This window comes from Dendrobium catenatum, unplaced genomic scaffold (assembly GCF_001605985.2).
Source record: "Dendrobium catenatum unplaced genomic scaffold, ASM160598v2 fragScaff_scaffold_621, whole genome shotgun sequence".
NCBI lineage: Eukaryota > Viridiplantae > Streptophyta > Magnoliopsida > Asparagales > Orchidaceae > Dendrobium > Dendrobium catenatum.
The window spans coordinates 20838128-20852142 of NW_021319083.1; the positions used below are offsets into that span (position 1 = coordinate 20838128).

At 35.7% G+C, this 14015-nt stretch overlaps 2 protein-coding genes and 1 non-coding gene across 3 annotated transcripts; all 3 read right to left on the bottom strand.

The window, feature by feature from the left end:
• Positions 1 to 1407: 1407 nt before the first annotated feature.
• Positions 1408 to 7047, bottom strand: LOC110092881 (40S ribosomal protein S9-2-like). The gene is made up of 3 exons (XM_020817574.2): positions 6893 to 7047; positions 6109 to 6490; positions 1408 to 1773 (listed from the first exon to the last, which is right to left on the bottom strand). The coding sequence occupies exons 1-3, from the start codon at positions 6918 to 6920 to the stop codon at positions 1581 to 1583; spliced, it is 603 nt and encodes a 200-aa protein (XP_020673233.1). The 5' UTR covers positions 6921 to 7047; the 3' UTR covers positions 1408 to 1580.
• Positions 5471 to 5573, bottom strand: LOC114579752. The gene has a single exon (XR_003700919.1). It is a non-coding gene; the product is annotated as a small nucleolar RNA Z161/Z228 (small nucleolar RNA).
• A 4930-nt stretch (positions 7048 to 11977) lies between the features above and the next one.
• LOC114579668 (uncharacterized mitochondrial protein AtMg00810-like) lies at positions 11978 to 12532 on the bottom strand. The gene has a single exon (XM_028695012.1). The coding sequence runs from the start codon at positions 12530 to 12532 to the stop codon at positions 11978 to 11980; it is 555 nt and encodes a 184-aa protein (XP_028550845.1).
• Between the last annotated feature and the right edge of the window lie 1483 nt (positions 12533 to 14015).

A 14015-nucleotide genomic window follows, 5' to 3' on the forward strand; every position in this document is an offset into this window, starting at 1 on the left:
CTCAAAGGAGTTATTTTATAATAACCGCTCATATGAGTTATTTGATCAAACGGACCATAAACGAATGATCAAATTATCTTTTCTTGACCCATAGGATTTAAACATAAATAATTAAATTGCAATAATTCAAATATATGGGCCACATAATGGTTTATATAATTAAATATATATTCTTAAATAATTATTGCGACGTCTCACATAATTAATATATTTAATTATTCTAACACAGCAAACATAAAAAATTAACTAACAAATAATTCGGCAACTTCGCCATCACTGTAAGTGCAGATTTTAGCGATTTCGATTTCGCACCAACAATGCCTATTTGACTAATCAGAGAAAGAGCTTCAGCGGTACCGTTTAGAGAAATAAAGAGAGAGAAACACAAAGTTATGATAAATTTTTTTTTTTTTTTTCCTGTTAGAAGAGTGGCTACTGTGAGAGATTGTGTTTTGTGACCAACATAAATTATCAGCTATTCTTAGAAGAAGAAATACTAAAGCCAAGCTTCATGGAAACAAACCGACTGTTGCACGAAAATCAAAACTTTAGAATAATATGGAAAATTTTGGAAAACAGAATAGCAGTTATAAATAATGTCCAGTGATACCCACCTTTTCTGCAAATTTGAACAGTGCCAACTTGTCGATGACTACTGGATTTCAGGTTTATACAACGAGTTGGAACTGTTAGCAGGTTAAAATTGGGTCGAGAAATGAAGCAGCAATTATTGGGTTGTGCATATTTTTTTTCTATTTTTCGATAATTATCAGTTTAATTAAGGCAGCCAGCAGAAGTTCACCGCAGAAACCATAGAGTAGTGCTTGGCAGCTGGTCATTTTGACTCTCAAGTGATTATATAGTTTTATATTCGTAAGATCAGGAGGGCTCCGGTAAGATAAAAACTTTAGCTGCTGTAAATTTTTATATATGCTCAAATAAAATCAGGAAATTAAAATAACATATATTTTTTTAAGTGAATATTAGCAGGCTTATTGCCTCCGTACAAGATCATTGGATGCTTCTTTTTCTGTTGATTGAAATTTGAGGTGGTATTTTACATTTTATATTCATCAATCTATTTTTTAAATGTTCTGTTTGGCTACTTCAAAACTTAATTTTTTGCAGGTTTACTTATAATAAAATTTGAGCCCGCTTGCTCACTAAACAGTTCAAAATAACCAGCAGCATTTCCCAAAACGATCATGCAGCGATGGCAGAAGGCCTAATCAATCCTATTCTGACACTATTTTTTTTTTTTTTGGAAAAAAATTCTGACACTATTTCAAATAAAATCTTGCAGTTGACATAAGCATGTATGCTTGATTTCCATCCGATTAGATCGCATATTTGACATCGCCGATGATGCCAAAATAATCCCAGAAACCACTGTAACAATAACCAATCTAAAACTAATCCATCCACAGTTTTAATCATTCAATCAAAATTGAATCCTGAGAATCACAAGTTCAAAGCATTATCGTGCAAAAAAGACTACTTGTACTATTAAAATGACTTAAAGATGGAAAGAGAATATAATCTGAAAAATGTAAATTAAGTCTCAAAAGAACATTTCAGTTTTATTCTTCATCTTCTTCATCACCATCATCACCACCACCACCAGCAGCTTTCTTTGCCGCAGCTCTCTGGTTCTTCCGCTTGACTCTTCCTGGACGGCCGCCACCAAATGGACTGGTGAGTGAAAAATCAATGTGTTTAGCTGAATCAACCCTCACCATAAATGATGGAATATTCACCACCTGTCTTCCAACCCTACAAACAAAGGGGTTCATACAGATAAGAAAATATATTTCCTTCATCTGTTCATCAAACAAAATCAGGAGTAGAAAAAAAAAAAAAAAAACCTCAGCAAAACTGAACAAAATTTTTATCAAGATAAATTATTGAATTTACTTTGATACGAAAAAAATCTAAATTTTAATTGATCATTTATATATAATATTAATCTTAATGTAAATCAAATAACTTTGAGATGCATTCTGATCAAATTTTGATGAAAATATTTTGATCTAAAATTTTTCCACATAATTTAAGAATCATTAGGTTTGCTATGACATAAATATGATATGGTTTTATCACTCCTTAAAAAGTGCACTTATCTTAAAGAAAGTCCAACTGATTTGAGACATACTTGCTCAAATTTTGATACCCAAAATTTTCACGCTAAACTTACAACTTGATTGCACATTTGGCATTTTATAATCAACAGTCCAAAAAAGAAAACTGAAGCTAAAGGGGTCATGATTGGTAGATAGGACATTAGACTTTATTTTGCAACAATCTAGGACCCAAGAGAGAAGTTATGAAAAAAACAAGCCTTTATTCAACAACATAGGGTCTGCTCATTTTTAATACTTCCTAATCAAAATTTTTTATGCATATCTCTATCTTTCTTAACATAGGCCAGATCAACATCTACTTTCCTAACAAGATCATTGAAAGGAAAAATGTATTATTTGACCAAACCATCTGATGTGACTCACTAAAATATTATCTGTCAGAGGAGCTACTCCAGCCTCTTCACATATATCTATGAATAAATGGAAGCATAAATAAAAATTCATATAAGAAGACCATGAGAAAAAATAAAAAAATAAAAAAAAAAACAGTACAGCAAACCAAAGCCACCAACAAAGTTTTGATGATTCGAGTTTCACATTAAGCGCATTGTGACAGCTGAGAACATAGTTTTTACAAGTACCTTTCTTCAAAAGCACTTTCAATTAACTTGTATGATTTCGATTAGTCAACAATTTGTCGTGTTAACAGGAAGAGACGCATTAGATACGAGAACTGATGGAAAAACTAATGATTTTATTAATATATAGGAAATAATATCAAGAAGCCGAGCAAAACACCATTATAAACATGGAAAAACAGTAGTCAAAGCGAGCAAACGGTGAAAAAAAATGGAGCTATTGTGCAACTGTAGAAACAAAAGATTAGTGAAATCAGATAAAAGGGAACTAAAGTTCTTTTAAGGCATTATGTAATTTTTATAAAAGGGACCCTAGCAGCAAACCTAAATGATGAAAAAATAAGAATGCATATGAAGAGAAAGAAACTGAAAAGTAAATGTGATTCAGAATCTTGCAAAGATAATTGAACTTAGTCAAATTGGATCCAAATGCATACCACAGAACCGTGATGAAGAATTACTACTGGACTCCATACTATTTTTCAGCCCAAAGTATTCAGGAAAAATGCACAAAGCAAACAAAGAATATTTAAACACGTAGGAGTAACAATTACATAAATTCAAAAATATGCAAAGAAAATGATTCCAACGAAGAGCAGTCAAGTAAAAAAATCATATTAAGAGAAAGGTGATAATTTTGTTATGATAAAACAAAAATCTATTGTTACATCAATCAATCAATCAATCAATGGGATTAAGTAGGGGATTAACCGTGTCAAGCCGAGTTGTGAACCGGCTCGAGCTCGACTCGTTAACAGGCTCAACGAGTCGATCTTATTGAGCTCGTGAGTCGAGCTCATACTAGATTTCAAGCTCGACATCTTATCGAGCTCGAGTTCGAACAACACAACGCTCGAATCGCGAGCTTGTCGAGGGACTTGTGAACGGAGGAGTTCCGCGGGCGGGACAGCGAGAGCGAAGGCAGACGAAGCGAACGGAGGCAGACGCGGAAAAGTCACTCGGACATGGACGACCGACAAAGCTCACGAGCCGGATCGAGCTCGTTTACGGACAAGCTCGAGTTCGAGCTCGCCATTTGAGCTCGAGTTCGAGCTTGCTTTTCAACTAACGAGCTGAGCTCAATAATGTCAAAACTCGACTCAGCTCGACTCGTTTACGCCCCTAGGATTAAGTGCTGAAAGGAAAAATGCCGACCTTGGCAAAGACTATACAATTCAATAGATGTCAATCCTTACAAATTAAAACTATTTGTTTAATATGTTAGACCTACTTCAAAACCAATCATTAAATAAAAAGTTAAACATGAATAATTACAACCATATATCGTGCATTTACATGCCAAAAGACAAATGTTGAATTATTCTTTTTTTTTCTTGTAACATTACCAACACAAGGCCAGATTGTTGTCGAAAACAAGGATGGTCTGGACGGGCCGACCTCAATTTAGGCCCCCAATGGTCAGGTCTATTTTACGCCCACACTAAAAAGTACACATACAGCTTGCACAGAGCAGCAGTCTATTTCCATTTTCATTATGTTGCTGAGCAGATTTAAAATGCCACAACATAGAGGAAAAAGGTTTCTGTCGATTTATAGGAATTATAATAGAGGAAACGGAAACGTAAATAGTAAGGGAGCAAAATTTAAATAAGTTTTTACCACTTGTTATGTTAAGAAATTTAGTGAAAATATTTATTTTTTCTTTTATTTGGTTGATGATAAATTCAGTTTATGTTTCTTAAGAGGGAAGAACATGTAAGTTGCAGCAATGACAGGAAGATTTATTTCTTCCCGATTCTCATAAGTGTTAGGTGGGAAATTGCTAATGAAAACAATGCAGAAATGCAATTACCCATTAATTATATTTAAACCAAGCATAATTAATATGAAATTGTGAATAAAACACATCTGGAAAAATAACTTCAGATAAACACAATATTCCGGCCAATATATGAACAAGGTTATCCAAGTCCACATAAATGAAACATGAAAAATTGATCTGTAATTGATCTGTAACGTCAGCATCAATCCATCAAAAAGAGAGCACGATGACAATGAAAAGGTTTGGATTAACCCACACCTGGAACTACAGGTTTGAATTAACCATCATTAACGATAAATTCAACTATAAATGAAGGTGAAGAGACACGAATATAAGAAAAATTAATCCAAAATAACCACCCATCCATCAAAACTAAAGCAGTTTTCAAGAGTATGCATAGAAATCAATATGGCACAAGAAAATATACAAATTTCCAAAAGAGTAATGATGAATTTGGAATACGATAACTGGTAAGTTGCCTACAACCATCAGAGAAATGAGATTGAATTCATCAGAGTAAACACCCATAGATGAGCACTCAGATGACCGTCATGAGATATAAGTCCATTCTCATCATTTGGTAGCTTCAAACAGATAAGGATCAGTAAAATTCAAGATTAAGTTATCCGAAATAGTTACAATTCCATAAACTGACTGAGCACAAACCTTTGAATACTATGATAATGCATCACATGGAAAGTCAGCTGATTGATACTTTTACCTCACACAAAAAGAAGGATTAACATCATTCTATATCATGTCCCCTTACTAAAATAAAAATCTTACAATACATAAGAATGCATAGACTTACAAAATATAAAGAGTAAATTATACAAAAAAGTAGCTATTCATCAAAATTGAAACAATCTTCACATGTACACAAAGAAGATGTCATCGCACAAGGAAAAAACCAAATTCCAAAAATTGTTCAAAAGAAAATCTTAAATGATACTTGCTTAGTTGCCTACAATCATCAGAGATATAGGATAGCATTCATCAAAGGAAACACTCATAGGTGCACTCAGATGACCGTCGTGAGATATGAAATCCATTCTCATCATGTTGTGGCTTCTACTAGAAAAGTTATTGAAATAAATAAATGTCATTAGGCAGCAGAAACCATAAACATTTTACACCACCAAGAAAAATGAAACAGAGGAATAATTTCCTATATGAGACGCGTCTGAAAAGAAGACTAATAGTCCCTAGACAAAATTAAAATTTTAAAACAATATAAATGTCAAATTGCCAAAACGCAACGGCAACATTATTACAGATTCTTAAAATTTACATTGGTATTTAAAATTCTTAAAACTCATAAGGAATCATAAATTCAGAATTAAAATCATTATGACTTTAAAAGGACATGCAATGAGCATGACAAAAACTAAAAACTAAAAACTGCAAAACAAGTAAATCGAATAGAAAATGTTTATTGGTTGTGAAAAAAATCTAAAACAATGAAATCATGATAAATTTCAATGTATCATAAGAGATAAAACAACAACAAATGAGTATCCAATGACACAAAATGCATCAAATAAATAAGAAATTAAATCATAAAAAAGTATACGCAATTCGTCTAGGAAAAAGAAAACATATATACCGAATATGGCGCTGCCTGATCAGAACCCTGGCATGATGAATCGACTTGGCCATTCCAGACTTGAAAACTTGAGTTTGAAGCCTGCGCTCCAGGAAGTTCTCCACGGTCAGAGCTAAGACATAGTCGAGCTTGTTCTGCCCTTCCTCCAGAAGCCCATATCTAAACATCCGGCGAAGCAGAGCCTCACCCTCAAAAATCCGCTTTGGGTTCTTCTCATCCAATGTCAGGAGCTCTCTCGCTGCATTCCTGATCCTACTCAGGGCATACTGAACCCTCCACAACTCCCTCTTGCACCGAAGCCCGTACTCTCCAACCAGCTTCAGCTCCGCGTCCAGCCGCTCCTTCTCGTACGGACGCCTTGGCTTCTTGAAGGTCTTCCCATCTAAGGTTACAACAAATAATATAATACCAAATTACGGCAATCATGCTAGGATTTTCAATCAAGATCCATACTACTTCAACAAATATATCAAGAACTATCATTATAGGGTTTCCGGTCCAGATCCAAACTACTTGCAGAAATATATCCAGATTTCATACGATGAAGTTTTATTAAAAGATGTCTGCAATTCGGGAATATCATGTAAACAATTAGTTTTGGAACTCATAACAAACGGACTGAAATCAAGTTAACCTAAATAAAACACAAGTTAAAATACAAAGCTACGTTAAATCAGCCAATACACCATGAAAATTTCAAGCCAGGAAGACGAAACAAAGAAATTGGAAAAGGTTACAAGGAATCAGAGGATCGAGGCAGTGTTGAAATTTGAAAGAAGCTTACAGTTCCTGTAAAAGCTAACGTTAACCATGGCTAGTTCTCCTCTGCCGCAGCTTCTCGCTCCAAGAGGTCGCGGCACCGAAAGAGGCGGAGTTGGGGTCTTATAGGCTTTCGGAAAAACCCTAACTCAGCATTAAATGGGCTGGGTCTACTCGTCCAACCCAACGAAAACCTATCTTGTGGGCTTGAAGTCCATCTCTGAAGCCCAATCCAATAATCATTAATGTTGGCCTAAGAAACCTCCATCTCCACGTGCGTCATACTATTACTGAGCAACTTACCGTCCATAACTCTTTTTTCAACTGTTTTTGGTCGCCTAGTTTAATTCCTTCCCTTTAGCATTCAAATTAGGGAGCACTTGTCTTGACAAATTATTCTATTTTTATAATTGCTCTAGCTAAGACAAGTATCTTTAGAAGACAACTATAACCACCTCAATTTAATAGTTGGGCATGTTTTAGAGCACTAAGAGAATATGTCCAACTAAAATTAAAAGTCAAGTCTTAGACTAGTTTGCATGAAGTCTTTTAGGCCCTTAAGCAATTCTAAATTATTTTAGGATTGTTAGGTTTCTAGTGAATTATTCTTAAATAAATATCTTATTGAGTTGAGTTCCTCTATGGGCCAACCAACATCTTGTTAAGCTTAAAATTATCATTAGTTAATACACCTCATTTATCGAGTTGATGCCTTATCAGTTTGGCCAACAAACATTTATGTATGGTTAGTGCCAATTTATGACCTATCATATATCTAATCGCAAAGAACTCTCATGGGTCATTCATAGGAGAAATTATTTTGTGCGGACTCCGAATGCAAAGAGTAGTTCGAATGTTGCGTATCGACTGCGTATTTTTAGATATGCAGCAAATATTAAGTTAATCATTAGTTGTGAGTATTTACTGAGTATTTTCTACATATCTACAAATACACTATCCATACTCAGTCCATATGCAGCATCATAAACACCTTTCATCTCTAGGCTACCCAATACTATATAAGTATGGCCTCTTTGTAATAACTCATATTTTAACTTAGTGAATTTTTTTTTATGAGTCATTATAAGTCAAAATCACAAATCATCTTTGTTACATATATATATATATATATATATATATATATAGAGAGAGAGAGAGAGAGAGAGGGTGTAGCATTTATAAGAGACTCTAATTTTTACGTGGAAACCCCTGAAAAGGGGGAAAATCATGGGGCTTGGCCGAGTTTGAATAAATTTACTATTATTTGTAGTCAATTACAAATGAGGCCCTTCCTTAAGAGAAGGCCTTGGCTCGATGTCACAAATGTGCATCATATAAAGCGCATTACATGGTGGGAGTTACAATAATCAACATATATATGTTTGTTTGGTTGGCAGTACCATATTTGATAGGATAGAGGTCAGGAAGACTGTCATAGGTGACGGAGGTTAGAAGGACTGTAGTTGGTTGGAGATAAGGGTTAGAAAGACCATTATCTGGCAATGGAGGTCTGAAGAATTATAGTAGGCAACAGAGGTCGAAAGGATCATAGTCAGCAAGAGAATGAGGTCAGAAAGATCATTGTGGTAGGGTGGTGCTCTGGTAGAGCTCTGGGCATCAAGTGGTGGTCTGGCAGAAGTCTGTACCTTAAGTGGTGGTCCGGTAGAAGTCTGAACCTTAGGTGGTGGTCTGATAGAAGTCTGCGCCTCAATAGGTGGTCTGGTAGAACTCCAATCTTCAAGTGGTGGTTCAATAGAACTTTGGGTATCAGGTGGTGGTCTGGCAGATGTCCGGACCTCAGGTGGTGGTTTGGTAGAATTTTGGGCATCAGGAGGGGGTCCGGTAGTAGTCTGGGTCTCAGGTGGTGGTCCGATAGAATTTTGAGCCTCATGTGATAGTCTGATAGAAGTTCATGCCTTTAGGTGGTGGTTTGGCATAACTTGAGGCATTAGGTGGTTGTATGGCAAAAGTTTGGGCCTTATATGGTGGTCCAACAAAAGTCTGGGCCTCAGGTGGTGGTCCGGCAAAACTCCGGGCATCAAGTGGTGGCCTGGTAGAACTCTGGGTATTAGGTGGAGGTCTGGAAGAACTCCGGGTGTCAGGTGATGGTCTGACAAAAGTTTAGGCCTTGGGTGGTGGTTCGATAGAACTCTAGGTATCATGTGGTGGTCCGTCAGACCTGAGGACCACAAGTGGTGGTTCGGAGAAACTCCAGGCGGTGTTCAAGGAGGAGCGAGGCGGCAAGAGAGATCTCTGATCTCTCTCTTTCTCTCTTGCTTGGTTCCCCCTTTCAAGAGGGAGTAGGGACTATTTATAGATTTCCTAGAGTGTCATGGCCCATAAATAGGTTGGAGATCAAGGGCATATGGGGAGTGGCTTGGATGGACGGGCGATGTTGAATCCCTTGATCATGGATTATTTGATTGACATTTGAATGTCTTAGTGAAGTCAGAATTTAATGATCTTGGGCTCATTGGATTCATCTCGTCAAGCCGCTCAATTTGACTATAACTTACTACTATTATTATTTAACTACTAACATGCATATTACTTCTTTACTGTATGTTGAGTTAGTTGTAAGATTTGGTTACTTGATGAGCTCTTTAGCTCATTATATATGGTTAAATGATTTCATATTATGGCAGTAGAGTAAGAGTGTGAGATTGACAAGAATTTTTCAAGTTCAGATTCTTATTATTTTAGTTATTATTTTATACTCAGAATATAATAGTTGTGATATGATTGTATATATCATGAGTATTGTATATATTTTTTTGGGTAATACATATACATGTATATATTAATATTGTAATTAATAGTTATATTTTCACTTGTATTTATATTGATAAAAGAAGTTATGTAGCTCTGAGTGTTATATATTAAAAAATAAAAGAATAATTCTTTCAAAATAGATTATGAGGCATTACACTCTTCGCCTCCCCCTCTCTAAATGTCATATAATCGGTCTCCAAGGAACTTCCCTCTCATCAATGCATCTTTTTGGAATAGTCACCTCTTGTGATTACTTCTCATGGAAACACTCCATTATTTAAATTCATGTCAGCATCCATTCATACAAAGTCACTCCTTGTGGAAACTTATGTCATGAACTTTACTTTTGTTGGTACCTTCTTAATGCTCTTTTCCATGAAGTCACCCACCTCATTAGTGCAACATTTATGAACTCTTTTTTTTTTTTTTTTTTTTAATTTGTGAGTTCTTCTTATTAGCATTTTTTTAGATCCTTATTAGCTTATTTGTAACTTCTTCTAATTGGCCTTAGGATGAGATGATTCTTACCTTTTTATAGATGCCTATCATGATAAGTACAATTCTAAATAATAAAATTATATTGCCTTAGCAATATCTTTTACCTTTGAATTTATAAGAGTGAAGGGTGTATTCAAGTGAGGTTTTATATATAAAGAGAAGTATTCCAATTTTTAAAATAATAATCACTTTAATGTGATGGTTAAATGGAGTGAATATTGAATTGAATTAAAACTAAATGTAAAGCCAATAAAAATTTGATTGTTAAAGCTTAACCTTACAAATATTTTATTGAAGGAAGATAATGTGGTTAATCTATACTACTATATAAGTGTAACTTGAAATTCTTCCCATAGAAAATCTTGATCGTCACTTATAAATTTGAAATAAATCTATAATGTTCATTTCTGACTCTTCATATTCTCTTGCATTTGCATTTTGGTTCCAATAGCTGAGAGGATCTCCCATCTATTTCACCCATTAAGTAGTTGAACGGATTACTAAAAAAAATAACTAGCCGAGCATTTGTTTACAACCAAACACAGCTTTTCATTTTCAACCGTGCATTTCTTCACAACCAGTGTTTCATTTTTAAGTAGTCAAATGGTTTCATAAGCCCAGCCTTTAACTTTCTCAAACGGTTCCTTAAATTAAAAAATAAAACCTTCGTGAAAAGGCAGCTCCATAGCTAAGAGCCTAGATAAATGCAGCTTCCCCCTCTCGCAGAACACAGCTCTTCCTATCGCCAAATGCATTGTGCCGGTTTGCACTCTTCACCCTCTCATTAAATGCAGAGTTTGTTTCCACTCAAAGTGCATGCTTTACTTGAAGAAGATTTGAAAGAGTAGATAAAGAAGCTTCTTAGCCTTCTTCTATGATGTTATTCAATGTCCATATTGGATTTGAAGTCATGATGGGAGTACATAAAGAATCTTCTTCGCCTTATTATTCATGTTGGATCTGAAGTCTTGACTACAGCTTACTATTAAAGTAACAATCTTTTTTCACTAGTGCGCTTATTTAGCTATCCCCTTTATCTCTTTCATTTGGTGATTCTCTCTTAAATCTCCCACTATCAACCCTTGACATCCACTGTCATCCCGAGTCCAGACATCCCATCCCACATCTTATGTGCATTAGTTGTAATTTGATGGAGGATTTATCATCATTCAACAAAGAGAGGAAGGAGGCCATGAAAGATTTGTGTATCTAACAGAGTTCTTGCCCAGGGACAAGAAGAAAATTAAACTAAGAAGAACAATCTTGCCAGAAGAGAAGACGAAGGCAAGAAAGACAGAAACCGGAGAAGAACAGAGAAATGGAAAATATTCTATTATGTCCAGAAAAGTACAATACTGACCTTTATATAGGCAAATGTCTAATAAGCAAATACAATAAATGCAACACCTAATTAATATGACGTATACAGGAATAACTAAATAATATGACGTGTACAAGTGTGCTAACAGCCCGCCTCAAATTAATCATTCTGGGAGCGAATGGTTAATTTGGATATGAGTGTGCTGAATCTGGTTGCCGAAAGGGGCTTGGTTAGGACATCCGCTATCTGATCAGTCGAACTGATATGGTTGATTGTGATTGCTCCTTGCTTGATGTGGTTGCTAATAAAATGATAATCTATTTTGATATGCTTTATCCGGGCATGAATAACCGTATTGTGAGCGAGAGCAATGGCGGAAGTGTTATCACAATAAATTGGTGTAGAATTGCGTTGCGTTAGATTAAATTATTCGTGGAGCCGACGAAGCCACAATATGTCCAAAGTAGCTGAGTATAGTGAACGATATTCAGCTTCCATCGAAGATTTGGCAACCATTACCTATTTTTTGATGGACCAGTAGATCAGATTGGGTCCGAGAAAAGTGCAAAAACTAGTGATCGACTTTCGATCAGCTGAGTCAGAAGCCCAATCAACATTCGTATATGTTCGAAGCATCAGATTTTCGGATTGGATGCGAAGACCGTAGTTGATGGTGTCTTTGATGTACCTTAAGAGATGCTTGAGATCTTGAAAATTCATGTTAATTGGATTGTGCATATGTTGGCATATATAATTGGTTGCAAACGCTATGTCTGATCGTGTAATAGATAGATAGTGGAGTGATCCAGCAAGCTTTTGGTAGTGAGTGGGATCAGAATAGGCTTTATCAATCAATTCTTTGCTTCGCTTCATACCAATAGAAGTTGTAGATGGTTTACAATCGGTGAAACCTGCATGGGAAAGTAATTCACGTGCATAATGTTGTTGATGTAAGAAATAACTGTTGTTGGTTTTGATAACCTGGATGCCGATAAACAACGCAACTTCACCCAGTTGTTTCAGGCGGAATTCAGAATGAAGCTGATGAAGAATGCTTTTAATCTTGGTCGTCATTTCCTGTTATCAAAATATCATCCATAAAGATGAGAATGAATAAGCGAATATCATTTTGATGAAAAATAAGTAGAGAGGGATCTGCTTTGCTGAAGAAGAAACCTAGAGTTTGAAGGTAAGTGGTGAATTTCTGGAACCACTGTCGGGGTGACTGCTTTAGGTCGTAGATAGATTTGTGTAATTTGCAGCGTGTTGCGGATGCTGAGAATCTTCAAATCCAATAGGTTGTTTCATATATACTTCATCGAATAATTTGCCGTGGAGAAACGCATTGGACACATCTAGTTGAGTGACCGACCAGTGATGATGCAATGCGACAGTAATCAAAATACGTATTGTAACCATTTTGGCGACGGGGCTGAACGTCTCGGTGTAGTTGACACCAAATTCTTGAGAGCATCCTTGGGCAACTAGTCTTGCTTTGTGTCGATCTACCTATCCATTTGGATGAAGCTTGGTTTTGAACATCCATTTACATCCTAGAATTTGTTTATTAGGCGGGGCTGCAACTAATGACCAAGTTCTATTTTGTTGTATGGCTAAAAATTCTGCGAACATAGCAGACCGCCAAAGTTCGTGTTGAGAGGCTTGCGTGTAAAATGTAGGTGCAAGAGTAGATGCCGGAATAACAGAGAGATCAAAAATGTGCTTGGGTTTTGAGATGCCCGAGCGAAGTCTAGTAAGCATTGGGTGTCTCTGAATAGGTATATTAGTATCTGGAATATTATTGTTAACAGAAGTAAGTTGTAATTCAGGATCAGGAACCGTGATAGGAGCCGTAGTGGTATGCATAGTGTGAGTGTCCTGAGCTGAAGGTGCAGAATTATGAGAAATTTAGGAGGTAGGAACAAGAAGAAGAGGATTGTGAGTGATCGGGGACGGCGTAGTGGGTTTTGCAATATGTGTTGATTGAAAAGGGAACTAGTTTTCATAAAAAAACTACATGTCGAGAAATATATAGGCGTTTGGTTGATGGGTGGAAACAGCGATAACCTTTGTGTTGCGATGAATAACCAAGAAGGACACATTCTTGTGAACGTGGCGACAACTTGGTTGGTGCTTGAGGTTTAGTCCAAGGAAAGCAAAGGCACCCAAAGGTGCGAAGATTGTTGCAACTCGGGCTTCCGAGTTTATGATTTTTGATGATAACAAATAATATTTATTAATCTTTTATTTCTCCTGGTATTTGAAGTGCATATTTCTTTCAATGTTGACTAATATTTCAGGTATATCATGCACCGTTCTTTGAAGATTCAAGGCTCAAGGTTGCATAGAATTGGTCGTATTAAATGAGTCTGTAATTTTCATTTATTGAGTCAAGTCTTGTAATGATGTATGTTAGTTTTTTGATCATGCACACACACAGATGGAGCAAAAAATGATTATAAATATTTTAACTTTTTTGTTCATTGTATTTTACGAATTTATTTCGTACTGTATGATCTGGTGTAACAAAAATAAATTAAAATATTTTATTTTTCCT